This window comes from Vespa mandarinia, chromosome 12 (genome assembly GCF_050613455.1).
Source record: "Vespa mandarinia isolate Hongniang chromosome 12, ASM5061345v1, whole genome shotgun sequence".
Classification (NCBI taxonomy): Eukaryota; Metazoa; Arthropoda; class Insecta; order Hymenoptera; family Vespidae; genus Vespa; species Vespa mandarinia.
Genome location: NC_140821.1, coordinates 335,166 through 362,574, shown reverse-complemented (window position 1 = coordinate 362,574; position 27,409 = coordinate 335,166). Strand labels below are relative to the sequence as shown.

The following is a 27,409-nucleotide window of genomic DNA, read 5'->3' as shown; positions in this document are numbered from 1 at the left end:
CTCCTTTATTCTTCTTTACTTTTTTTTCTTTTTTTTTTCTCTTTATCAATTTTCAATATCTTCACTCTTCTACAATTAAAAAAAGTCTTTGGATATTCCTATTAATGGAGGAAAGAAAACATACACGTGAGTATAAAAACAAATCGTATAGAATTGTATTTTCCTAAACGTATAATAATAATAGACGGCACTAACAATAGTAGCTGTAACTCTATAAAGTATAAATAATAACATTCTCTCAATATGCTCGTACGATTCCCCAGAGTCTCAATGTCGTATTCTCACCCATGAACATGCAGATGCAATGCAAGAAGAATTATACCAATTTATTCTTTTACATTGTAGTATCTAGATTCATGGAATATTATTTATTTACAATGCAATCTGTATGATCACAATGGGCTGTTTGTTATTAAACATATACTTAAATGTAATATAACGAGCATAAAATACTCTCGCGGTATAATACCTTGCGAATAACGAGGTAATCGATTTCGCTTTAACGAATGCGTATTTAACTTAAGAAGGAAAAATGGGGAAATATATAAATATATATATACATATATATATATAAAAGACATATCCAAAACATTTGCGCGCTTTTAAAGTTAATGGAAAAAGTATTGCGTTTGTGGAAATTGTAACTTTGTCGTATAAAAATGTGATCCATTTTTTTTTTTCTTTTGTTTCTTCCTTTTACTGATTCCGGTTTTGGTTCCGATCTCTTCTCTTACGTTGTACGTAATATGTTTTAGGAACAAGAATCGATGTTTTGTACCTAATCTATCTTCGTTGATGTGCGAATTAAGAAATTAGCACTAAACGAGATCTCAATGAAATCTCGCGAAGCGTCGAACGTGACAGAAATTCGAGGAATAAATTTGCAGTCTTTTTAGCATTGAAAGAAATCTCTTGTGACTCTGTTCGATGATTTATAACATTTGCGTTGTCCGTATTTCTTTCATTTTAACTTATTTCCAAAAAATTCCTAGAACTCTCGACACGATTAAAAAAAAAACAAAAAAAAAAAAAAAAGAAAATAATCTATTTTATCAGTATTGGTATACGTCGCAGACATTTCATTCTTTTCCTGTTCTTCATTTTGGTTGTCTCAAAGAAAAAAAAGCAATTGAAAAGCGAGAAATCACGATGGACGTTGTTTCATTGAGTTTCGTCCAACTGACGTAACGCCTTCTTGCTATTTTCCACAAACTCCTGTAATAAAAAGAACAAAAAAAAAAAAAAAAAAAAAGAATAAACATATTATTTAAAAAGAGAACGATTAAAAATTTGACGTAAGAAATAATTTTACCATCAGTCCACGGCTCATAAAGTACGGCCTACTAATGCCGTCATTTTTCGCACAATCCTCGCAAAAGCAAAGGAATATGGAGTCTATGATCATCTGAAATAAATCGATTAATCAAGTTTCACGATAACGTCTCGAAATGTTTCTAATCTTTGTTAATCTTACTTCGTAAATCGAAATGAAGCAATGCGAAACGAGAAAAGCCAATACCCCAGCCAGGGCAATTGGCACCCAGGGATGTTGCAATCCTTCCTTCTTCTATGCAAATAAATACGTGAGAGAAGGGAGCATAGAAAAAAGAACAGTTCGAACGAATGACAAATGTGTACCTGTATCAAATAAATTCCAGTGATAACAGTCAACACAACTACCAATACTTTTCCCAAGAACAAAACGAAATCTCCAACGCTGTTAATAGCTGCGACCCTCAAAATATTACTCGAGAGTGCTTGGAAAGCCTTTTTCCCGCCGGAACAAAAGTTACATCCGTATATAGCTGGAAAGAAAGAAAGAAAAAAAAAAAAAAAAGAAAAACAACACGATGTACAAGAAGACTTTGAAAAATATTGATCAGAAGAAACGTTAATAAAAGTGAACAGGAAGTACCTGTCTCGATATAAGCATTTCTAGTAAGAAACTTGAGAGCACACTCGAAGCACCAAAGACAACATTGACAACACCAAAGAATTCCTCTCACTAGGTCGTTGTCGAACTTCTTCAAACGATTCTGTACGAAGGAGATCATAGCTCTGACCAAACGAACGATTCCGATTATCAGAGCACCAAAAGCTATTGTACCCAAATGATATCTTATGAGATATCCAAATCCTTTAGTCACAGTCAACGATAATCTCTTCTTATCTCTATCCAAAATATATCAATCCATTAAAACCGTGTTCGGTTTTGCTAGTTGGAGAAGCGAGAAGAAGTTCACCTTGTAAAAAACCAACGGGCTACAGCGAGCGCCACGACCATGTGCTGACAACCAAGGAAAAACTCACACATGACGAAGAAAACAAAGAGATTGTACCATCTGGCGGCCTGAAAATCATTATTATTAAGAGGTCCTTTATTTTAGAATAGTTCAGAATGACACGTTACTTACTATCAAAAGAGCATCCTTCCTAAAGTGAATCCCCGTTTTATTTTTATAAATGGTACCGGCGCTTTCGATCCAGAGCATGCAATAAATAAAAGCGAACATGCTCAGACCAATAAGCAGGTACGTCTGTCGAAATGATGATTTTTTTCTCAGTGTCTCAATTTCGGTGACTCATAAAAATTGATAAAAAAGAAACGTCTACGAATATATTTACATAGATTGGTTGAAGAAGTAGAGCGGGCATCGAGTAAACTGCCTTTCCTGCTTCACGAAAGAGCTGCATCACCAAAGCGATCCTTTTTCTCATTACTAAAACGATCAATAGAGTGATCACCTACGGGGAAGAAATAGGAATACTTTTTCTTTTTCGTTTTTGCAACAACGTCGTCGACGGTAAAATTTCACGAGGACTGACCGTGACAACTGACATGACGATGGCGTAAACGAAATATGCTTGCAGACTCGAGTCTTCTTCAAAGTTTTCTTTCTCCGACGTATTTTTCGAGTCCAATTCTTTTTTCTCTTGATACCAGGCCATCCTGAATAGAAGAAAAAGAAAAGAAAAAAAAAAAGAAAGAAAAAAGGAATTCCATGAGAATAAGATTCCGGTAAAAGGACGATTGGACTCACCAGAGATAAGTTGTACCGCCGATACAGGCAACGATTACACCAATTAAAACTATGTAAACGATCCATTGTACCATATAACGGAAGGCTATCAGAATACCGAGAGAAAATGCTGAAAACGATTGAATAATTAATGAATCGTCGAGCGATATTTCAGAGATTGAGTTTGAGACGATGACAGCAATGATATATTAATGACTATGATGATTGATGGCTGACGATGATGATAATGAACGATAAGGACGATGACGATAATGAACGATAGGGACGATGACGATGTCGTTGATGATGTCACTAACCAAGCGCAATTAGACAGAGATACATCAGCTCTCTCCAAGCTACTCTGAGATCAGTCGATACTTCCTAAAATACCAATGAAAAGTCCAATGAATCATGTCTCAGAATCGTATTGCAACGTTAAATATGTATGTCAATTAGTTACTTTATAGAAATTTTCTAATCCGAGACGTTTAATCAGAGATATGGCGGTGTCTGTTAGTTTTTTTGGTATGCAGCGATTTAGAAAGAATATTCTGCAATGTAGAAAGTATTAGTTGGGATGATCCTTTCTTCTTTTATCCGTGTTACGTCGTTGAAAGTTCTACTTACTGATACTCCAGGTCGTCGCATTTGGCGACACATCGCCGAGTTTTTGTACCGTTTAATTCGATCTGCATTTGTAGGTACCTACGAGTGTTAAAGGAATGATGCTACAATTGCATGCTCTGTCACGTGATTTCTTTTCTTTTCTTTATTTTTTTCATTCTACTTACGGGAGATTTTTGTAATCGCCACCCTTGCAACTTAATGCTGGATCGGTTTCCCTCGGAGTGATACGACCGCAAACGTTACCGCAGTTATCGTATCCATATATTATACGATATATGTCTCCATTTTTTACCGCATTTGTTATTATAAATGCCTTTTGTTTTGGTTTTTTTTTTTTTTTTTTTTTTTTTTTTTTGAAAGATTGCAACAAAGATACAATAAAATTAACGTGTCTGATTCTATTAATAGTATACGTACGTAGCGTTATATGAACGCGAAGTTACACTTACGAAACCTCCGAGCAATGCAATTAGTATAATTAGAGTTATTAAATCGGTACAGGATCGATCGATTACGAATATTCTCTCGGATCTCCTCGCTGCCATCTCTTCGTTTTCCGGAGTCTGAAAATAATTTCAATTTTAGATTTAAACATGTACAGATAGACGACAAAGAGAGAAAAATGAAAAATGTAAAATAGAAGAGGTTAAAATTTATTAAAATAATTGATGGAGAGTAGCGAATTTCGAATCAGCTCCGCTTATTTTTTTCTTTTTTTCTTTTTTTTTTTGTTATTAAATTTTTCAATAAACTTTTCGTTTAATTTCATTTCCCTTTTGGAAATACGAAATGCAAGAGATAGCAGTCTAGTCACGTTTATAAATCGACATTGACCAGATGCTTTAAGAAAGGAATCTCGCGTCGTGGATATTTTACTTTTCATATCCGCTCGCGACTTTCACGTCTTGATGGAATCAAAAGGTATTCTTGCGACAGGAACGTGCCAGCCGATAATAATCCTGTTAGATTAATGAAACGACTTAATTAAATTCTCTCATTAGCCGTGTCCGAATAATACGTACGTGTATAGCGAGTGATGCATTAACTTTATTATAAGATATTATCGTCGTTGATTATCTATGATAGGAGCATGTAACTAATATGAAAAATGCTTCGTTAAGAAAAATCTAAATGAAAAGCGTAAGATAATCGTATTTGTTTGTGACTCACTCCGGGCTCCACCTTGGAGGAGACCTCGTCCGAACACCCGCAGCAGCCCATCCTGGACGAATCGATCGAGTCACCCACGTGTGCTCTTGCTATTTGGTGACGAGCGCCTGTCTCGTTACCTTTTCATTCGAAAAAAAAGAAAAAAAAAAAAAACAACAATTTTCTTCTCATTTATTATGTAGAGATTTGACGTAACAAATAATCGCATCGTTTCTTCCTTTGTATTTTCGTTTAATCTCGCATATCTTTCCATGTATGTACGCTTTAGAGAAAAATTTCTTTCGAAGAAAACAATAGGAAAGTTATCGAGCGACACGTATGAAAGTGGGTTATTGGTTCAGCAGATAAGAATGCTTTTCCACCTATATATGGTAATACGTGTAAAAAGGGCCAAGCATCAAATTCTACCGCGTCGAGTCACTTGCAATTTCTACGGGACAATAGAATTTAATCGATCGACGAAACGGAAAGACGCGAATTAACGGTACGTAAAAATGTAGAAATTATAGCGGAATGAAATTCAAGGCACGCCGACCGTAATGCATCGAAAAGCTCGTTCGATTTTTAAACGCAAACGACCGTTTGCGGAAAACGCAGAAAAGAGGGAGGAGGGGGGCGAGAGAGAGAGCAAGATAAAAAAGGAATGAGATCTCAATGACATTTCTATGGCACGTGACTCGCGTTATCGATCGATTTTCCAAGTAAGTGCAGTTTATCGCGGTTATCTCGTTATCCTAGCGCCTAGTGCAAATTCCTAGATCAAATTTTTCAACTCCCAAATTCATTTCTTATATTTTCTTGACAATTTTATATCGGACGAGACACGGTCAGAGTTCGTGACATGGTAAACGATAGAGTCAAGGGAAACTTTAGCAGCTGGTACACAGAACGTACTAATTATACTCGAACTCGTGCAACAACGAATCCCTCGGTATTTCTGACTCACCGTTGTGCGTCGTCTGCATGGTCGTCGATAATTCGAGACGAGAAGAGGAAGAAGAAGAAAAGAAAAGAGGAGAAGCAGAAGGAGGAAGAAGAGGAGAAGAAAAAAAAGTTGAAAAACGAAAGAAACTATATCACTGTTCACTTCTCGAAAATCATTCCGCGATTTTTTTCTTGCTATCAAAAACAGAGTGGCCGTTTAGAGTTGCGCCCCTAGACGATTGCGATCCAATTCGATTTATATCGTTGAATAAAAAGTTTTTATCTACGAGCACACCGACGCGTAGAATTGCGTCCGAATGGAAGAAAGGCGATAGCTACGTTTGAGAAAACCGAGCGATAAGAGAAATCGATCGATCGTCTCTTGATCTATCAGAGAGGAGGGAGCCGATGGTAAACATTTCTTGAAAAATATCAACGCGCGTGTATTCGAGGAAGAAAGTAATGGCTAAGAGGTTTGGAAGAAGACCGCAGGTAAACTGTGCACTGTCGTTCTACGAGTTTAACGTACCTGGATGGATCCAGGTTAAGCACGGCCATCACAATCGGCTCCCCTCCAAAGCCCTTTTCTACCTTTTACGAGCTAAACCCTCTTATTCCGTAAGAGGCTCCGAGGAGAGAGCGACGAGAGGGAAAGAAGAAGAAAGAAAAAAAAAAAAAATATATATATATATATATATATAGCTCTCGAGATAAAAGACGTTTCCGGGTCATTCGTTTTTGCGAAGATCGAAGAGCGTCGATCGATCGATCGATCGATCGATCGAACGAGGAAATGAAATACGCAAGCGGTGTTATTAGTCGGTCCCGTAAACAGGACCGACCGAGCAAGCGTTGATCCGATTAGAAGATGCGTTTACCGCTGGAACAAGTGCCCCTTGATGAATCAATATCACATCGACTCTAACACACCCGACGTCTAACAAATTGGAGTGGCTTTCTCTAGATGACGAGCGTCATCCTCGTCGCACGCCAATTGGGCGAATATTTATTTATTATTATTTTCAAAATGAAAGAAAGAAAACAAAACAAAAAAGGAAAGAGGAAATGGTGCGCGACTCAACGATTTTGTAATCAGGGAATTGTACGAACGGACCTCGTCGTAATCAGGTTGCGCAACGAGCCCTCCTCTCTCTCTTTCTCGCATTGTCATTGAAAAGAAACAAGCCGCACCGTAGGTAGTCCATTCGTGTAGAGTGAAAATAATTAACGTTTAAAACAAAGGATCATTGTCGGTCTACTCGCTTTTAAGTGGGCGTACGAAACGCGCGTGGAATACACGAGCATGGATTATTTCAACGAGTAACTCGGCAAAAGGCGTGCCACCGACAACCTGTCGCTCTCACTGGAGCAGAGGTACTCAACTTTGCCCTTGGGACAGGATTAGAAAAGAACTGCAAAGAGTCTCCATCGTATCTCCAACGAAAAGGATCATGAAATTGCTTTCGAAGCACGCGAGTCCTAAAGTTTCTAATAAATTTCAATGAGGAAACTATTGCGATAGGGTAGAAAGTGTAATTTCGATTAGACAAAGAAGAAGCAGGGCTTCTCAACTCTCATGATCTAGATCATCGAGAGAATTCCATTAACGAGAGAGAGAGAGAGAGAGAGAGAGAGAACGAATCGACGATCGAAATATAAAGAGAAATTTCTCCGATAGGTTTTCGATTTATGGTCAACAATGGAAATTGTATTGTTTCGTCTCCTTTATACTACTGATCAATCGAACGGCAGAGATACTCTTCTTCTTCTCTTTTCAATTCTCGCAATAAAACACGCAAAACGATCTTATCACTTCGTGGAGTATTCATTCGCTCGAGTAAATTGCCTTACTAATCCTTTTATTTTTCTTTCGATTTATCGTATCGACGAGTAGTAAACTTCAACGATCGAAGGATCCGAGAAATCGATCGAGATTTCGTCCTTCTTCGACGAGTCCCACGATGTAAAAACGATATTACGATTTTGTAATCCACTTGAACGAGGTGATTTTCGATAAGGAAAACAGAAAAAGAAAAAACATTCGATAATCTCTCACTCGAACTTATCCTATCAAAGATTACGTAAAACGTACGAGTTGCTCGTACTCGACCGATCGATCGATCGATCGATCGATCGATCGTACTAACCTTAAAAAGTCGTATCTCCCGCGTAGAACGTCGCCATTGTTTATTATTGACAGTTTTCACGATCACGTGACTTTGTATTTTCCTTTGTATTTTCTTCGATGACGCATTCGAGGACGAAACCGAGCTGTGTCGGTTTTACGTTGAGAAATGATAACGACGTTGAATTTTTCTAAAACGATTAAAAACTTTGACTCGATAGTCTATAGACGAAAAGGAAGAAGTGTTCTCGGTCGAGTACGTTCGCGACACTAACCGCGGGAGAAAGAGAGTATATACAAGCTGAAAAACGATGCCACTCTCTTTCCCACTCCTTCTTGTCGATGTTTTTCTTTCTCTCCCTCTCTCTCTCTCTCTCTCTCTCTCTCTCTCTCTCTTTATCCTACTAGATGATGACACACGCAGGCCTGTGCCTTTATACGTTGACACGACTCCTTCCTTATTTCTCTTCTTTCTTCTCTTGACTTTATCTCTGTTAATTTCTATTCTCCTTGCACGCGATTATCTTTCCAGTCAGCAGAACACTGCTGATTATTCAAGGTTCCTCGTATTCCATCTATACGCCTATATGCGGTTACATATATGTATCTATATAAGCTTTCAAGATAATCGTCCGACATCGCTTGGGATTCCATTAACGGATGTCCGACAATGTGATTACTTTGTTCGCAAATTCGTTATATTATTCGTTAGAGCACCGATACGTATTTTATGTCCTAGATTTTCTCACGCGAGAGACCGCGAATACTTTGTTATAATGAAATACCAATAGCAATTTAATACTATCGATTAAATTCGTAATATAACTCGACGAGTAATAATAAATAATACCGAAGCAAAGTCAGGTCGGAGAATAAACTAAAGTTCCTCATTTCGATAAACGTCGACGTTCGACGATAACGTGTATGTTAGTTCCATTGTGGTTAACCGTTCGCGTCTAACTATACCAATGAATATCATTCCAAAAGGAACGATACTTTAACGCAAAACGCGGTTCATCGACCCAAGTCCAAACAAGTTTTATCTATTAGCCGTAGGATCTAGCCTCATGCGTGACATACGCCGACGACGATCGGTAGTATCCTTATGAATCTTTTATTTCGATCGTGCACGCATGCATTTTTCAAACGACGCGCTCCATACACTTTGGTAATGACATTTTACCTCTTTCGATTCTAAAAGTACATCGATAATATCATTTCGAACGAACGATATAAGAAAATATCCTTTCGATGCGCGAATTCGCATGAACTTTGAGGTTAGTTCGGAGATCGCTTATAACTTTATACGCGCATATCGTTAGCTTTCTCAGAGATCATTAATTTTTTCTTTCTTTTCTTTTTTTTCTTCAACGAGAATTGAAACAAAAATTTATTCGTAAAGCTTCGATATCTTTTTGGATCGTGTGGATTATCGTTTCTCTCTCTCTCTCTCTCTCTCTCTCTCTCTCTCTCTCTCTCTCTCTCTCTCTCTCTCTCTCTCTTTCTCTCTACGTTCTCCTCGTTGGGTTTTCTTCGAAGACCGATAAAAATCTATCTTTCCTTTATTAATGCTTTTCGTTGCAACAACAACGTCGGAACCGTCAAACTGTGTACGTTTGACGTACCATATGGCTCATAGCCAAAGTTAGCTGGTCGAAAATTAGAACGTTTGAGATTGGAATCGTCGACGCAACGAGTACTTGCTACGCGTATTTATCTTATTCTTACGATCATCATCATCATCATCTTTACGAGTTTAGAGATCGATCCGTTGTTGTTCGTGACGGCTCTGCGAGAAATAACGTTACGTACCATCTACTTTTATATTATTATGATTTTAACGAAGAGAAGGCATTATTGTAAAATATTCAAATCGCCGTTTACGTAGATAACTATGCAGCACCTAAACGACATTTATCGATTCCGTCTCGGGCCATGCTTCGTACGTTTTACAACGATGATAACCATCTTAATTGTAACGCGATTCCATCGTCGCTGTCTCATATTCGAGGGAATTATTATTTGTCGATCACGATCGATAAGCGTGCATACACCGTATATCGACACTTTCGAGAAGAACGATAACGTGCCTTGACATTTGCCAAGCCAACGATCAACGTTAAGAATCTCCAAATTAAATCATATCGAACGCGCTATTTCGAACAAAACTAATCTAATAACGATCGAATACGAAAAGGATCTAGAGTAGGAATAAAGAAAATTTATAAATTTTCGACTCGTACTGCGACCTAGCGGAGAAATTTTGTAACATTGCTCGAAACTTCTTCCACCAATCGGTAAAGTCGAGGCATTTTCGATTCTCTATTTATCCATCGCGTAAGAATACCGTGGCTCGAAAATGGAAGCCATAGTTTAGGGGTACATGCCAAGTACTATTGCTGCGCAAAACCGTTCCCTTTCGTCGATGCCAAAGAAACATCGTCGATTGATTTATTTACAAATCTAACGACATAGAATTTATAGGAAAGAAATAATGCTCGGTGAGACTTCATTCGCACTTACTGTTCGTTAAAGTCATCTCCATGGTGAATCGGGCAAGCTCCCTCTCTCTCTCTCTTTCTCTCTTTTTCTCTCTCTCTTTCTCTCTCTCTCTCTCTCTCTCTCTCTCTCTCTCTCTCTCTCTCTCTCTCTCTCTCTCTCTCTCTCTCTCTGTCTCTCTTTGTCTCTCTCTCTTCTCCCGTCCTTCTTCCTCTCGAGGACGAAAGAATAAGAAGAAAAACGTATTCTATTCACTCCCTTTTTGTGAACATCCTCTCGATAATTCGATTCTTCCTGATAGATACGAGAGAATTTGCTTTTCACGTAATCGCGTTTGGCGATTGGCGAAACGACCGCGTATCCGTAAGAATAAATAGTTATGAGAAGGGTCGAATCGAAAAGAAAGACTCCTCTCAACCGTTTGCCCCTCGCTGGACCGTGAGAACATGCTCAGCTTCACGAAATGTATTTCTCACGATACCAGCGCGGTTCTTCCTACGATATATCGATTCGAACGCGACTGTACCTTCGAGTTTCTTTCTTCTTACCTTTCGACGTATCTTTCCTTATATTATTCGATCACGTATAACGACTTGGAAATAATTAAGGAGCGACGAATTATTGATATCGGAAAAGAAAAGGAAAGAACGTATAATTAATCTTGGAAAAAATCAATCGCTCCTCGCCTTGCCGTTTGTTTTTCCTAGTAGTTGTTGGATAGGAAAAAAAAAAAAAAAAGAAAAAAAAACAAAAGAAAAGAATGATAAAAGAAGAAAGAACATAAGTTATTAATATCAGAGGAAAGATTCGATAGCGCGTAACTCTCTCTCTCTCTCTTCTCGTCGAGGCCTTGCGCTACGACGAAAGAATTGAATCGCTGCCAATTAATCTATAGCGAGGTGATGAGTTGCGTCAGGAATTTTGGTCGGTCCTCACCGATTCGTACTGGAAATTTGCGGAGGAAAACGTAATCTTTACGTAAGAGCAAACTTTTCGATACGAAACTGCGCAAGGAAGACGCAACGGAGATACCAAGATAGACATGAGGATCTTAAAAAGCGCGCGTGCATGTGCGCGAGAGAGAAAGAGATTAGAGTTTACGGAGCTTACTTAACAAGATCGAAGGAAAATCTTATTGGTTAGGTTCGACGCGAAACGGATGGCTACTGGAAGGAGCTACGAATTTTCGTCTATATGTATTTGTTCTTCTCTCTCTCTTTCTCTCTTTCTCTCTCTCCCTCTCTCTCTCTCTCTCTCTCTCTCTCCCACCCTGCTATCCTCGTTTTTCTCGTCTCCAAGCAACAAACGAACGCGGATGAGCGCGCGCGCGCTCTCTCATCATCAATCGATATTGCAAACAGCGTTTAACGCAACGCAGACTCCAACGAGCTCACTGGACCAAATCTCCGAAATTATCTTCGTCCATTTAGGTGGCGTTGATTCTTCTTTCCTTTATACTATCGACTCCAATTGAATCCTTTAGGATGCAGGATCATAAATACATACAACGGGATATAAAAAATTATTATAAAAAAACAATGTCAAGGATGAAAAAGGAAGAACATGATGAAAAACCCCTGAGGTGTTTTCGTTCGGAAGAGAAGAATGAAAAAACGATCACACTTTGAAGATTATTATATTAATTATATTCAGTCGTTGCAATCACCTTATTAATCACGTTAATCATTTTTATTCAGTTTGTCTTTAAACGTATGTGTGGTGTGTACGCGATCGGCACACGTGTAGCTTCTCTTTCATTTTCTTCATTATTTTTGCCTTTCCGCTTCGTCAATTTTTCATCTTTTGCCTTCGTTCCGTCGCTTTTCCCTGCTAATCTCGCTGCAATCTTCGTCGTTGAAAAAAATATATGCGTATGCTAGAAACAAAGCCGGCACGAAACGTTTTCTCTCTTTCTCGAAAAATTTAAACGATCTTCTCTCGTCCTCGGCTTTTACTCGTCGTCGAACCTCGAAAGCGGTCGTCGATCCTTCATCTCTTCTCCTTCCCCTCATTATATTATATTTTCGTTCCTTTAACGCGTGAACGCCTATATAATAATAATAATTAAAAATAGTTTGATAATACGTTAACATCGTAACATCGTTACTGAATCGCCATTGTTAAAGTTAGAATATTTCAATCTGAGAATGCAGAGGAATCGAATCGGGCGACAATGCCGGCTAATTTAAAGGACGCGAACCGAACGCGAAATAACGTTCATTTCTATCGTAACTCAACGATAATGACAATAATAATATATTAATGCTAATAATAATAATCGTATACGTACGAGTACGTGAGGACGTTTGAAATTGAAACGAAACGCGAAAGTTGCTTCGTTCGGAATGAAAGGAAGAGTTTATCAAACGTCGAAGCGTCCGTGTCGTGCGGAATGTACGAAAAGCCAGTTTGAACTTGCTCCTTTTTTTCCTCTCCTCCTTGGTTTCCCTCTCTCTCTCTCTCTCTCTTGGTTCTTCATCGACGTTGTTCGTAATCTTTATCATATCGACAAGCGTTTTTTAAGAGAATACTTAGTTCGCTAAATTCGTCACAGAAAACACAAAAATATTTCCGTCGAACATCCGCTTCAGGTACAATCTTACGTCGCACACGGTGTTAATCGATTAATTACGTGCCTCTTCTTTCATACTTGTTTCTCTTTTTTTTTCTTTTTTATTTATTTTTGCCACTTCTTCCCTTTCGCATACCATCGAGATAATCGTACGGAGAAAGAGTACATTGTATACGTGAATGCTCGAGTGTGAACGTTGTGTGTCGTTATATGTATATAATATATGTTGTATACGTACATAGCTATATACACACACACATATACGTACCGATACATGTATATGTATACGTATGCATAGAGCCACGCTAATTTTAATAAGTTATAGTCCCTCTTTTTGTAGTTTTATAAAAGTACGAAAAAAAACTATATCGATTTCACATACGACCGCGGCGTTAACGATCACGCAAAACTACACCTACGTATTCGCGGAGACATACGTTTTTGGATCTCACCGAAAGGAAGCAAGTACGGAGTCTAATAAAATACATTGTTTCATTATGTCTTTTTCTTTCTTTTTTTCTTTTTCCTTTTTTTTTCTTTTTTTTTTTCTCTTTTATCTCTTTTTCCTTTCTATATACTTTTTCCTCTTTGCTCTTTCAGTTGTCTTCTCGTTTCGAGAATTCGACGAACCAAAAAAAGCCGCAGCACCATCTTCGGACGTTCGTCGATCGAATCAATCAATTTCAGAAGATATCTCTTTTTCTACATCTTTGCCGAGGACGGCGATTTCATAATTTTCATTTTCACAAATCCCTTCTTCTATTTTTTTTTTTTTAGGCCTTTCCGACGTGTCCAGAGATTTCGTTATGTGCGCCCGAATCTTTTGCACCTGCCCCACTCTCTCACGACAGGAGAGAAGTCGCGAATTATGGTTGCCGCTAAGCACAATCCTCGTTTCTCTTTACAAGCACGTCGAATATTTTATTTTTTTCTTTCTTTCTTTCTTTCTTTCTTTTTTTTTTGTCTTTTCTTTTTCTTTATATATAAAGAGCTCCAAAGCGCGCGCTTAATATCATACGGTTAACGAATGGCAATTAGGAGAAACACGAACAATTCCAAAAGTATTCGGAGACTCGACGAGGATCCCAGTGCCATCGCCGACGAGCCGAGTACTGCAATACAAAAAAGTGCGATATCTAAATGAATTTATGAAAATATCGTGTATCTCGGTTTTATTAAGTTTTAATATAAACTTTCAAGAGCGCGACCATTTATACGTGTGAATTTATTTTCAAAAGTCGTTTTAAAAACGTCAAAGTGGACACTTAACGTCGTTTTAATGTTTTAAGGATCAAGAAGGAGGATTTAAAAGTTCGTACCTTAAAGTATATCGTTCGTTAATGCAACGTGATACGTACTTTCTTCGAACCGCAGAAAGGTATAACAACAAAGAGTAAAAGTCACCTTTCACGCCAACTTGACCATCGGGCTTCCTCTGGCCGGTTTGAAAATTCGGAGGTGGCTGAAGATAGTTGATACCAACTATAGTCGCCGCAGGTTCATAGTGTATAACCCTTGGGCGATCCTCCTCGGCGCTCACTTCCGTGCTCTGCCAATAAATGTCGTATATCGAGGCGCTGCAACGTATTTTCAGCTTGCCGTTCACGAAGTGGTCGTGCGTCACGAGAAATTGAAGGCCGATCTGGGACACCTGCCATTCGGACTCGTTCGTGTCCAACGGACTGTACGTTTTCACGTGGGATGGAATCGGCTGCAACGAGAGAGAGAGAGAGAGAGAGAGAGAGAGAGAGAGAGAGAGAGAGAGAGAAAGAACAATATTTCTTTTTACTCGAAGATAAATGTATGAACGAAGAAGAGCATCGCATTGATAAACACGCGTTATACACACGGGACCATTCTATCTTTAAAGCTTACGAGAGGACTACGCTCTCGCGTATTACGCCCTATCGTAAAGAAAGTAGCCTAGTAGTAACGAACGTTCGCGATATCTAGTCGAGAATTTAAGCTTTTCCTATTTTCTCATGCATTGCTAACCAATCTCTTTTCCCACCCAACTTTGTTGGATCGTGAAAGAGCTTTAAATCACGTTTATATGCTTTTTGATACTCCAATCAAACTTGATATCTACTACTTGATATCTACGATAGAGAATACGTGTATATTCGCGGGGAATATAGAAAAATTTCAAACCGAAATAGATATCGTCGATATAAGTGTTATCCAGGTCGCAAGAGAACAATGTCGCACGAAGATCGAAGACCGACATTGACTACCGCATACCTGTCGATCGTTGATGTACCAGGTAAGATTGGCCGCCGGCTTGCTACGTCCGGATGTGCAGTTCAAACGAAGTCTATCGTCGATCCGGTATTTCCTCCTTAGTCCGTGTATCGAAGGCCTTTGAGAGGGTAATTCTACAAAGCAAACGAACCAACGTCTACATGTATGTACGTATGTATGGCAAGTATGCGAAGCACGTTTGAAACGTAGCTTTGACGTTAGCCAAAGTCTTGAGACTCGAGCCACCCCTACATACCATCTATCCATCCATCCATCCATCCACCCATCCATCCATCCATCCATCCATCCATCCATCCATTTCTCTCTTTCTCTTACACGCAACCCACTCCCGTGCGATTTAACTTTTTCGAAACTGAAGCGAGAGCGCACGATATAGGAATAAGTAGAAAAGATTTTTCCCTTATTACTCGACGCATCGATGCGTCCGCATCGATATTTCGAAACACCTATAAACGATATTGGATGCACCGGAGCATCTCTTCTCTCTCTATCTCTTCTATTCGTATTTCTTTTTCTTTATTAAGAGTAACGCCAAACATTAAGCTCTAGTCAAATTGTACGAGGTTTGTTGGCTCGTTTAAATGGGGATCGAAAGTTACCGGGATTTGCAGTTGGGGATTAAGAGAAACTTTGAATATTTATGCTTACCGACGACGTTCATGGTGGCCGAAATCATGGCCGTGTGGAAGGAAGGTGCATCCGCGGATACCTCGCAGCTGTACAAGCCTGCAGCATCCAGCTCGAGATTGGTCAATGCTACTTGCGTCGCGTTGCTCTCCGATTTCTACGAAATAAAGGAAAACAGAATTTCGATGGCACTTTAGAAAAATAAAAGAGTAATTCAGACTATACGCACCCCCCCTCTCCTAATTACACCCTCTCTCTCTCTCTCTCTCTCTCTCTCTCTCTCTCTCTCTCTCTCTCCCTCTCTCTCTGATTTCTCTAAAGGTGGGAAATTCAAAAAGAAAAAGAAACGTTTATCTCTGCAGACGACACATTTATCTCCGTCAATTACACGCTTTAACGCGTACGACCAGCCCCTTTATTACTTGGAGAACTTTAAACGGCCTTTCTAATGGCGCTCGTTTCAACCCTTTCCTCCCTCCCTCTTCTCGTACTTCTTTCATCGTCGAATTAAATTAATACGAACCTTTGAAATCATCTCTTAAAGTTCAATCTCATCCTTTTGAGAGTTCGATCTACCGATCTACTTCTCTTTTCAACTTTTCTTTCTATTTCTCTTTCTTTTCGTGGTCGTTACATTAATTACCTTCTACCTTAGTCTGCTCATTAATTTATCTCGCACGAATATCTCTAGGAAGACTTTCTCTCCCTCTCTCTCTCTCTCTCTCCTTTTTTTCATTTTCTTACACATACAGACACACGCACATACGAGCCATTGAACACGAGCTTTTGTACGAAAAGTCCCAGACTCTGCTCGGAGCTTATTTTTTCAAGCGCTTCCGAAGCACGAGCGTGTCATTAAAGTCAAGAGATTGTGGCCTAGCTGGAGGGAAGCTCGGGGTGAAAACGCTAGTACGAAAGTACGGGGAATATTAAATAGCGTTTTCATCGATTTTCTTTGCTTAAAACGTAACTTTAAAGAGGGAACGATTAGACAGCAGTAGAGTGTATATGTGAAAGAGAGAGAGAGAGAGAGAGAGAGAGAGAGAAAGACATATCTGCCGATGAAGTTGAAAGTACGACAGTAATCTGCATAAAATATTTTCCTAACAACTTTCGGACAGGTGCTTTAGCAACGAGTGCTCCCTTGGCGCCCTTAAACCTCTTGTCAAAGTGGAAAATCTTTCACGATCATTGAGAAAACATCGAAAGAATTTTTAACGACGCTCAGATATACCACAAAACGCTTGCCACGACTAAACGTTTTCGCACGAGCTTTCCTATTCCCTTTGCGAGTAATTTTTTTTCTGAAATAAAAAATCAACAAACTCGGTAGTCCAGAAACGATCATTTCGTAATCGAAATACAATCAATGTCGAAATAGATTATTAAAAATTGCAAGCATAGAATTCTGATCCTTTCTAATTCGCGTGTTCGACAAACAATATAATATCCATATAAATTTAATCTGGCTTTTACGTTTAATAATATTCTCCAGTGATTGCATCGATCCCGAGCCGACCGCCGTCAGACTCGAAGCAGAGAGAGAGAGAGAGAGAGAGAGAGAGAGAGAGAGAGAGAGAGAGAGAGAGAGAGAGAGAGAGAGAGAGAGAGAAAGAACTGGATCATACGGGCTTCCTTCTCTTGTCTTTCTTTCTATTGCGAATATTATCGACCGACGTAGGAAACGGCGTCTTCTAGATGCAACGTTTTATGTTTATTCGTCGTAGACGATATCGTTTATGGGATGCGTTACGTGCAACACGGAGGAGCCAAGGTTGAAAGAGAGGATGGCATCGAAACATTCTGATTTAAACGTTACACAAGAGTTCTTTTGTTTTTCGCAAGCTCGATAAAATTCAATCGAGTGCTTTCGAGAATTTCTCCGTGTAGAAAAGAGAGAAAAAGAGAAAGCGCGCGCGAGAGAGAGGGAGAGAGAAGGGCGAAGAAAAAGGAGTAGATTAAATGCACGCGATCAAAGTTATCAGTTATTTGGGCAGGTAGTTAGATAGATCTTTTGTTATCAGCTCGATAACGCGCCAACAATTTCGGCTCAATTGTTCTCGAGCTTCGATATGTGCGCGCATAGGTTTACAAAATATTCCCTATAATCGTCTCGAAAAATGATCGTCCTCTGCAAATATTCTCTTTCAGTAAGAATGGCCATTTTTTGTAGAACACGCGTTCAAATCTGTTCGAAACAATGACGTGAATTATTTAATGACTCAAAGGGATGTTTTTTCCTTTGCGAATGTAACTTAATATTTTGCTTTCGCTCGACAAAAGCGATTACAAAAAAGTCTCTCCTCTCTAAGGTTACGAGAGTTACAGCGGATAAAAATGAAATCGATCTCCTTTCGTCACCGAATAGAGTGATAACACAAAAAGAAAAGGAAATGAGAAGAAAACTAAAATAAAACAAAAGCAAAAGAGAAGAAGAATTCGCGACAAAAATATCTCTCGCGTAATTTTATCGCAGATATTGTTATTCCTGTTCGTGAGAAAAGTAGAAAAAGAAAAAAGAAGAAGCAAGAGAAGAAGCGTATTGCCTCGTGAAACGTTTCGTGGAAAAGGTTTCCCTTAGAGTCGCGGTACCGTGGTATTAAACGAAGCTTGCGGTGAGAGAGGTTGCGAGAAGGGTTGGAAACGACAGAAGAATAAGAAAAAAAGAAGAAGAAAAAAAAAAAATAAATAAAGGAATAATAATCAACTCTCGTCGTTCGGGGAAAAGCTTCATCGGGAAAGTGTCGAGAATAATTTTATAATACATTTCGCCCTAAGATAAGATATTTTTCTGTCAATGAACTTGTTCTCAGAGCGATCTTACATACATAGCTATGTCGAGTTTCCTTTTCTCTTTTTTCCTTTCTTCTTTTTTCTTTTTTCCCTTTTTCCCTATACAAGATTCACTATTGAAAGAAAATTGTAAGGAGGAACGTGCCAACGACGACAGAAAGCTCACTTTTAAGTGTAGCGCAAAGTGGCCCCGATCGCTCGAGCAATTAATTTACAACATCCATTAGACTTCAACAAGGAAAACTCTTCGAGTATCGTCGAGGAAAAGGACGACGACAATATATACATATGTATATGTATGTGCAGGCTGGCCCATGATGTAAAGCATTACAAACTATGCATAGTTCCATCGAGATCGTTATGAACGTTGATTTATAATAAATGAGAAATAGAAAATAGACAAAAGGTATTATAACAATGTATTTTTACATTAAACAGACTCGTCGAGCTACGGTTCAATTTATGACCAAATTCGAGAGACTGTGTTACGGGGACGATACAGTTAAATAAAAATTGTAGACTTTTTCCCTGGAGAGAGAAGGACGAGATAGAAATTGAAACAAAAGAAAAAGAAAGAAAAATAGAAAAAAGAGAGCGAACAAAATTAATCGTATCCTTCGTCGACAAAAAAAAAAAAAAAAGAAAAAAAAAAAAGAATTACATAGGCACATACGCGTACACGTATATATACAATCGAGATATCGCGTAAATCAAAAGCTCGCTAAATCATTGGACCGTGTCGTGTAAAACTACCCTTGTAGACCAAGCTACGATTCTCCTAAGGGCCATACCTTTTCCTTTCAAGGTCTTACGAGAAGAGAAGGACCCAAGAGGAGAACAGTTGCTCTCTCCAATTCGAAAACTTGTTCGCGAAATATCTCGATGCCATATTTTACTGGGTTCGATTATTGTTCTTCATCCAACTTCTCTCTCTCTCTCTCTCTTTTTAGGACGATAAATCCTCCAGGAGGTTTGCTCCTTCGGGATATACCTGTTTTTTCCTTTCTTTCCTTTTTTTTTGTTTTTCTACTTTCGCGAAAAAGAGCTGTTTCTCGAGATTACGCGAGAGTGAGAGATAAAAAGGTGTCGGTAAGTCGATTCGGTGCAAAGTAAATGGGAGAGATATAGGCTAACTAGAAAAGCATAGGCTGCGTTGCAAACTCACCTTTACCGTCAAGTTTCCATTGGGAAATGTCTTGACAACTGGGTTCTCGTTCGGAGCGTAACGATAAAACTCTCGACCCCCTTTGTACCACTTGACTGCATACAACGGGTCTTGTTCTATATCATACCAACAATTCAGCAAGGCTGTGTCTCCTTTCCTTACGGCCGTCGGTATCTGGACACGGACCTCTCGCAGACCAGAACAGATTCCTGACGATAATGAGAAAGAATATCAATATTTTTCTTATAATTGGCTTGACTTCATCGTTAATTATTGATTTGTATTATTTTTCTGTAGTACAAATTTGTTTACGGAATTGAACCCGATAGCGTCAAGTATATAGCGGATAAATGTGAACTTTGACTTTGCTGTATCAATGAAACCGGGCCAAAGATGGGAAGGGAAGTGGGATAAGTGAGGAGTCGTTAAAATTTGAACTCGGCGCGTTTCGACGAATGGAATCTCTCGCGTAATTAGATCAACGCGATTAAGTGTCGGAGCGGGGAGAAGAGAAGCGATTAACGCGATGCGACTCGATCGCGTTTCCAAGCACTTGCCACGGAGGCAAGTTCGCACGCTCGCGATCGGTGTCGTTAAAGCGCGCTGCGATTATCTCAAGGATTTCATAAATTACCTCGCCTCCTCGGTATTTCCTTTTAAAGTCCGGCTCTATGCCTATTCTGTGTTCTTTTTATTTTGAGACCTTGAAACTCATACAACATCAGAATATTTCTATTGCGCATTAAAAAGTCTATTAACGTCTTACGTCAGATCGCACAGACACATAGACTCTTTCGAAGGTGGAAAGTGCTTGGTATGTGGTCGCAGTCATCGTTGGAATTTTAACGCCGATCATGAATAAGATTTCTTTTGATATTCTTCGGGCCGCAACGGCGAAAAAATTTTTGCTCGTCCTTGAGAACGAAGACGAAGAAATCGTTCTCGCACGAAAAGGAGAATGGTCTTTGGAATAAATCGGGTCGCTTGCCACGGAGAATTACACTACGTTCTCGTTATAAAAAGGCGACTCGAGTTTTAAAGCGACGGTCTATTCAAGACGTTCTTGCGGATAGGACAAAAAAAGAAAAGAGAATGAAAAAATAAACGGACGAATCCAGACGGGGCGAACACCGCGCAACAGAATGAAAAATGACACGAAGGCATCGACGTGGTTTGAAGGGGGAAAAAAAAAAGCAAAGGAAAAAGAAAAAAAAAAGAACAGGGATGAACATTAACGCAAGCCCAAACGAAAAGCTTCGAGTATTTGCAGCCTGTGTCGTGTTTCTCACGAGTAAGCTCGCGTGTTTCGATCCTTAACACCTGTGCTACTGCGTGCATTTTTCATCTGTGGAACGAGAGTGCAAAGGTGCTACTCGTCCAGAGAGTAAGGTGAAAAAAATAGAGAGAGAGGGTGGGGAGAAATTCAATTCGTTCTGAAATACGAGTACAGGGTACACCCGTTTCGATTCAACGCTTTAACGTCTCCGTTGGAATAGCGATATCTATGATCAATCGTATTTCGCCGTGCATTTTTCCTCTTAACATGTAAGTCGATTAATGACGAGCGATATTTAAAATGATTAATGCAACGATAATCCTTTTTATGTACAAACCTCGTGGGATCGTTGCAACGGAATTGACAGTTCAATGACGCACGATACTCGTATTTTATACTCGCGTAGGAAGGAGCAAGTACGTTGCTTTTTCTCCAATTAAGAAAATAAAAGCATATTACAAGAAGGGAATGGAGGGTCAGAGTAAAAGAAAATGACGTCTGCTCGACGATAAAATTTCCCTCTTATTCGATACAATTTATTAGAACGCTCGAATCGAAACGAGAGACAACGTCGTGCTGTTTGCGTATCATACGAGAGATTAGATCTTTTCAAAGAGAAAGAAACCACTGAGACGTTATAAAAACCCCTCTTTTTATTCTCTTTGCATTCTCTTTTCCATTTGTATTCGACGTTCGTATTATCCAGAAGTATGTGCACGAAATGTAAAAAAAAAAGAAGATGCTCTTGGCAATCATGTCTAGAATGAAAAAAGACGTTAAGGCCGAGTATATTAAGTTTTTGTTAAAAAAAATCGACGATACGATCAAAGCTACCATCTTCTTTTTATTTCTTTTATCCCTATGATACTCACTCTCTCTCTCTCCTCTCTCTCTCTCTCTCTCTCTCTCTCTCTCTCTCTCTCTCTCTCTTGATTTTTCCTTTTTTGTTTGAAGAAAGTACGCTTACAGAAAGACCGTCTAGAAAATAAATCCCCGCGGTCTGTAAGCCGAGCCGAAAGCTCTGTTTGTCCGTCTTAAAACCAAAGCCGGGAATCCTTCTATCGTAGCAACGTTCTCGAGTTCGGTCGATGAAATACACAAGAGATGGAAAAAGAATAGAGACAGATAGATAACCGATATCCGTGATCGAGTTCGACGTCTTTGTTGGCGGATATTTCCTTTTATCCCGTTCTAAAGGAGGAACGTTTCGAAATTAAGAGATGGCTGATGAATATTTATGAAAAAAAAAAAAAAAAAAAAAAAAAAGAAAAAAAAGAAAATAAAAAAAGAAAAACGTAAAAGAAAATGTTACGATCAGAAACGACGAATCGAACAATGAGCCAGTATCGAAGATTTAAGAACGTCCGATTCGAATCCCTCCGGATGCAGGGAATGTAACTCAAAGGCGCCAAGGATCTTCCGCGTCGCTGGTAATTTTAACGCAACGATAACGATTGTTCTATTCGGTTTCTCTTATCGGAAAGGGAGGTCTACACGTTTCTAACTATTACATATGTGTGCGTTGGAAAACGAGAAAACAAAATCGTAGCATCCACGAGGATTACGTAATTACGATAAAAAACAGATTGGCCTTTGAAAATAATGAATTTATTAATTAAAATTATGATCGATACGCTACACGGATAAACCCGTTTATCGATTTTAAAAAGAAAGATAAAGTTTCGTAGATGTAAAGTGTACGTCAAAAACGCTATTTAATTAGAGAAACGATGGCTAATGGTTTCTGTTATCATCAGAGATACTATCTTCACATCTTCTTCGTCGTGTAAGAAGGACTTAATGAGCGCCACGTGGAACGGCCCTAGAATTCATCTTTCTCCGATCGCACGTTCTATGCTTGCTTCCCTTTTTTCAAATCCTCCTTGCATAGATAACGAGAGAAAAAAAAATAAAGAAATAAAATATATAATAAAGTTTATAACGAACGAATCAACGAATAAATGCAAGGAATAAGATTCGGCATGATCGATCTCGTCGAAAGGCGAACTCGTTTCTCGCGAATCTTGGCACGATCCTCGCGAATGCTAATAAAAGGATCGTTCACCTCCTTTCTTTGGCTCATCCCGTTCGCAAGAGCATCCTCCAAGAGAGAAGATAAATTCAAGAAAATCCTTGCCAACTGCGAGAGGAGGGAGAGAAAGAGATACAAGCAGAAAATAAGACGCACGAAAGAAAGAAGAGACAAAAGGAAAAGACAGAGAATGAAAAGCTTTTATATCAATGTGTTTAAATTCGAAGCAAGGAACGAAACGAGTGCAAGGAACTCGGCTAATCCATACAGGATACAGGGGCAATGGCCCGGAGGGAGAAAACAAGGGAAGAAAGAGAGAGAGAGAGAGAGAGAGAGAGAGAGAAAAGTGGGACAGAGGGATGCTGAGAGAGCAACAAAAATCGAAGATCGGGAAGAAAAAGAATTTAACGATAAAAAGAAAAAGTATAAAAGAAATAGAATAATTCGCACTCACCCAAGATATGAGCGAGGATGAGAATTTTTCGATCCATCGAAGGAGGAGTATCCTCGGCAGAGTCGCACAGACCGCATTCACGTCCACTTCTCTTATTCCCGGTATCTGCTCGATCGTCGTCGTTGCTCTCGTCTCGCGTCCACCGTGTCTCTTCGCATATCGTTGCGAGAGGAGAAGTGAGTGTTTGCGAGAGAGAGAGAGAGAGAGAGAGTGAGAGACTCGAGATCCTCTCAACTTCCTTATTCTCAATCTTCTTGACACTCGGACGAAAAAGAAGATAGTCTCTCTTGGTGATTTTGATTATCGTCGAACTCGAAAACACACGACGTTGGTGGACGATAGGGTAACATCCCCTTACATAATAGCGATCGAGTCACTTGAATGTGATTGGTTAAGAGAGAGAGAGAGAGAGAGAGAGAGAGAGAGAGAGAGAGAGAGAGAGAGAGAGAAAGAGAGAGAGGAAGAGATTATGTGTGAGGGAGAGAGAGAGAAGGAGTGGGAGGGAGGATATATATAGAAAGATCTTTCGGAGGATTTTCTTGAACGAAGGAAAAGAGGGAGAATATGTCGATGTGAGATCGTCGATCGTCCTCGAAAGAGTGTCGTCCTTTCGTGCTCCGAGTTTGTCTCTGTGTCAGCGTGCGAAGACCCCCGGCTCGTTGGTGGCTCGTTCTCCCTCTTGCTTTATCTTTCTCTCTCTCTCTCTTTCTCTCTCTCTCGCTCTCTCTCTCTCTCGCTCTCTGGGTATTCCTCTTTCGCGCAGAATCAATTTTCTCGCAAAACGACGTCGACGTCGACGCCGAGCCGAGCCGAGCCGAGCCGCCAATGCGCTCGCGCACAGAGTTAGAGGCACGCGCTTGCGCATTTCTAGTCAGCTACTATCACGAACCATTCTTCTCCCTTTAGCTCCTTCTCATCCTTGTACTCTACCACTATTACTACTACTACTACTACTATTACTACACTACTACTACTACTACTACTACTACTACTACACTACTACTGTGTACTCGGATAGATGGTGCTCCGCTTGAAGGGTAGAAAACGCACAGGGGGTTGCGTCGACTCGCAAGCGTTTGCCTTCTTCTTCTTCTTCTTCTTCTTCTTCTTCTTCTTCTTCTTCTTCTATGAGAGCGAGCGAAATCTGCTCTAGTGCATCTCTCTCTCAGTGCATCTCTTACTGCAATTTTTCCAGGAGAAATTTAACCTTTTTTTTTCTTTTTCCATTCGTATGTAGTCACGTAGGTACTCACTACGTTCCTATCCTTTTGCTTTTTTTCCTCGAGAGATTTGGGAATATGGCTTCGGTCGATGGCTAATTAATTGGTTTAACGTCGAGCTAATCGTGCGAGAATCGATATATCGATTTCTTTTTTCAAGAATCTTGACAATGTCTCGTGTAAGATTGAAAATGTCTTAACAAATTCATACTCGATCAACGCTTAATTAAGGTATTACCTCTTAACCATCTATCTCAAAATTTTTCTTTTTCTTCCCTTTTCAAATATAAAACACAGCCATCGAGCAACGTATTCTTTCCTATATTTTCTTTCTACAATATTCTCACTTGCCTCACGAATTAGTCTTCGATAGTCGGCTAATTAACGTCCTTTCTCTCCCTCTCTCTCTCTCCCCCTCTATGGAAAATAGCGAGTCATGAATATCTGACGAGTTTCACGGCGAGATCGAAGGGTATAATTAATGGAAAAATTATTAAAGTCGGAAAAGAAGATCGACTCGAAGCCTTCCCATACTTTCTCGACTAGCGTCGTTAACGATTCCTTTTCGAGGCTTCTTTTCTTCTTTCAAAGCCACCTCCTTTCCCTCTTCGAAGTTGGACGTACCTATAGACGGTGTATTTTATTCGTATCTTGTATCCCGGACGACCGCCGTTGCGTTTGATATTCCCGAAATAATTCCGGACGGAAACGCATTAAATCGATCGATGACGTAGTAGACGAGGACATATAACCGGAGAGCGTACGGCAGCCTGCAACAAATCCAATACTCCAACTAGAAACGAAATTCACGCGGCTTCCGATCGATCCTGCCAGGCTTTTATATCTGCCGATATGAAATTTATAACGCAATTCAGCAAGAGAGTAACAGCAGAAATAGTAGCAATAGCAAAGGCAACAGCGGTAACAATGTCAACGTGCCCCGAGCTCGATTAAGTTCGTTTCTCCAACGATCGAGATTGAATCGTGCCGGTTCGCGGCTTAATATCCTTCCTTGTTTCCTTATCTTCGCGAGATATCGACGTTTCTTCCGTGCTGGCTGAACCTTAAGCGAGCCCTTTCCCTTCTCTCTTTCTCAACCCCTCTATCGAAGGAAACACGATTTTATCGCACGACGTTTCAGATCGTAAGATTATGTATATGCGAAGGGTGTCGAGGAATTTCTAGGCGTATGCCGTTCCTTCGAACCAAGAGCATGCTCGTAATTGATAAGCTTTCGCGTTGGCTTTGATTTTTAGATAGGCGATCGTTTAATTATTTTTATTGTACGAATTATACGTAAGCATAAATCGTTTAAAACTCATTAAAAAGTCGGTGGAAAATATTTTGTCAGAATTTGTAGGAAGAATAGCACTGATAACGTACAAATAAAAATCTCACTAATCGCAAAACAATTTTCAGCAATTGCATTTAGTTTCTTTTTTTTTTTCTTTATCATTCGCGATCTTCTCTGAATGATGGAAAATAGAGAGAGAAAGAAAGAGAGAGATCGACGAACAAAGAGAAAACTCTCGGACGACTGAGAGAGAAAGAAAGCGTTTAAACCTCGATAAGTCTAGAGTGCTTGTAAGTTTGTCGCGCGAGAGCGCCTTCCAACTCGTAATTGCGAGCATTTTAGACAATTGTTAAGTTCTTCGTAACACGATGAATCAGTCCTCTTTTTGTCTCTCTCTCTCTCTCTCTCTCTCTCTCCCTCTATCCATGCATATGAACATTTGTGGATCTTCTTCTCAGGCATCCGACGAGAATGACGAACGGAAGTAACGATTTCTCTCTTGTCTCTTCTTTTGTTTTTCTCGTTATGACAAAAGTTACCTCGTTATGACGAAGAAAGATAAAGAGAAAGAGAGAAAATGCAATCTACGATGATCCTAAAGGTGAAGATGAAGAAGAAGAGGAGGTAAGTACTAAAAGAGGGAAACGCTTTCATCAATTCGTTTCATCTTCGACGGATCGATCGTACCAGTTTATCCGTAGATGCAGGACCAGACTAATGGCATGGCTCATCCGAGGACACGAAAGGATAATAGAGACGTCGCTCTGACTGGCTTTCACCGTCGCAACGACGTAAATGTTATTGAGGGCTGCTAATTTGGAAACGTTATGTCGCCATGCTATAGCACGTCCTTTCGTTGAGCTTTCGACTTGGAGAATGTCTCAAACGAACAGAGATTCGTCGAACCCCCTATTGAGTTTCTACGATCCTTTAACAAATCTTGGATACATCGAATGCAGTTCTCCAATGTATATCTTCCTTCCTTTACAATGGATTTTAGTTCCTGATGATGATGGAAACGAACGATTTCATTTATTTGCTAATGCAAGAGAACGCTTTTCGCTCGTTTAAACGAAGCGATATCGTTTAGATTTATTCCAATGGAACGGATTAGAATTAAATAATCTTTTTTTTTTTTTTTTTTTTTTTTTATTTATAAAATTTTTTTCCAATTCCATCCGACGCGTCGATCGAAAGTATCATCGAGATACATTAGTAAAACTATTCTCAGAAGCATTCTTTTCCTTTCTCACTTTCGTGTGAATTCGAGAAAAGCGGTCCACGCCTCTCAAGATCACAAAAATGCCCATTATTCACTGAAGAACCCCGAACAAATCCGGAAATGTCGA

At 39.5% G+C, this 27,409-nt stretch overlaps 2 protein-coding genes across 6 annotated transcripts; both read right to left on the bottom strand.

The window, feature by feature from the left end:
- Positions 1–131: 131 nt before the first annotated feature.
- On the bottom strand, positions 132–9,073 carry LOC118448854 (choline transporter-like protein 1). Of its 5 annotated transcripts, none has more exons than XM_035882693.2 (17): positions 7,889–9,070; positions 4,818–4,936; positions 4,097–4,210; positions 3,812–3,960; positions 3,648–3,725; positions 3,481–3,571; positions 3,338–3,401; positions 3,042–3,150; positions 2,827–2,950; positions 2,626–2,745; positions 2,415–2,537; positions 2,244–2,350; positions 1,916–2,172; positions 1,639–1,805; positions 1,475–1,567; positions 1,313–1,405; positions 132–1,215 (listed from the first exon to the last, which is right to left on the bottom strand). In XM_035882693.2, exons 2-17 carry the CDS (start codon positions 4,866–4,868, stop codon positions 1,162–1,164), a joined length of 1,794 nt encoding a protein of 597 aa, XP_035738586.2. In that variant the 5' UTR covers positions 4,869–4,936; positions 7,889–9,070; the 3' UTR covers positions 132–1,161. The 5 variants fall into 5 exon arrangements, with proteins under 5 accessions (XP_035738586.2, XP_035738584.2, XP_035738590.2 ...); XM_035882691.2 differs by lacking the exon at positions 7,889–9,070 and adding an exon at positions 5,764–6,236; XM_035882697.2 differs by lacking the exon at positions 4,818–4,936 and having other exon boundaries at positions 7,889–9,073.
- Positions 9,074–12,998: 3,925 nt separating this feature from the next.
- LOC118448883 (cell adhesion molecule 3-like) lies at positions 12,999–24,638 on the bottom strand. The gene is made up of 6 exons (XM_035882795.2): positions 23,547–24,638; positions 19,785–19,993; positions 15,848–15,983; positions 15,179–15,312; positions 14,342–14,648; positions 12,999–14,049 (listed from the first exon to the last, which is right to left on the bottom strand). Exons 1-6 carry the CDS (start codon positions 23,581–23,583, stop codon positions 13,958–13,960), a joined length of 915 nt encoding a protein of 304 aa, XP_035738688.1. The 5' UTR covers positions 23,584–24,638; the 3' UTR covers positions 12,999–13,957.
- Positions 24,639–27,409: the final 2,771 nt, after the last annotated feature.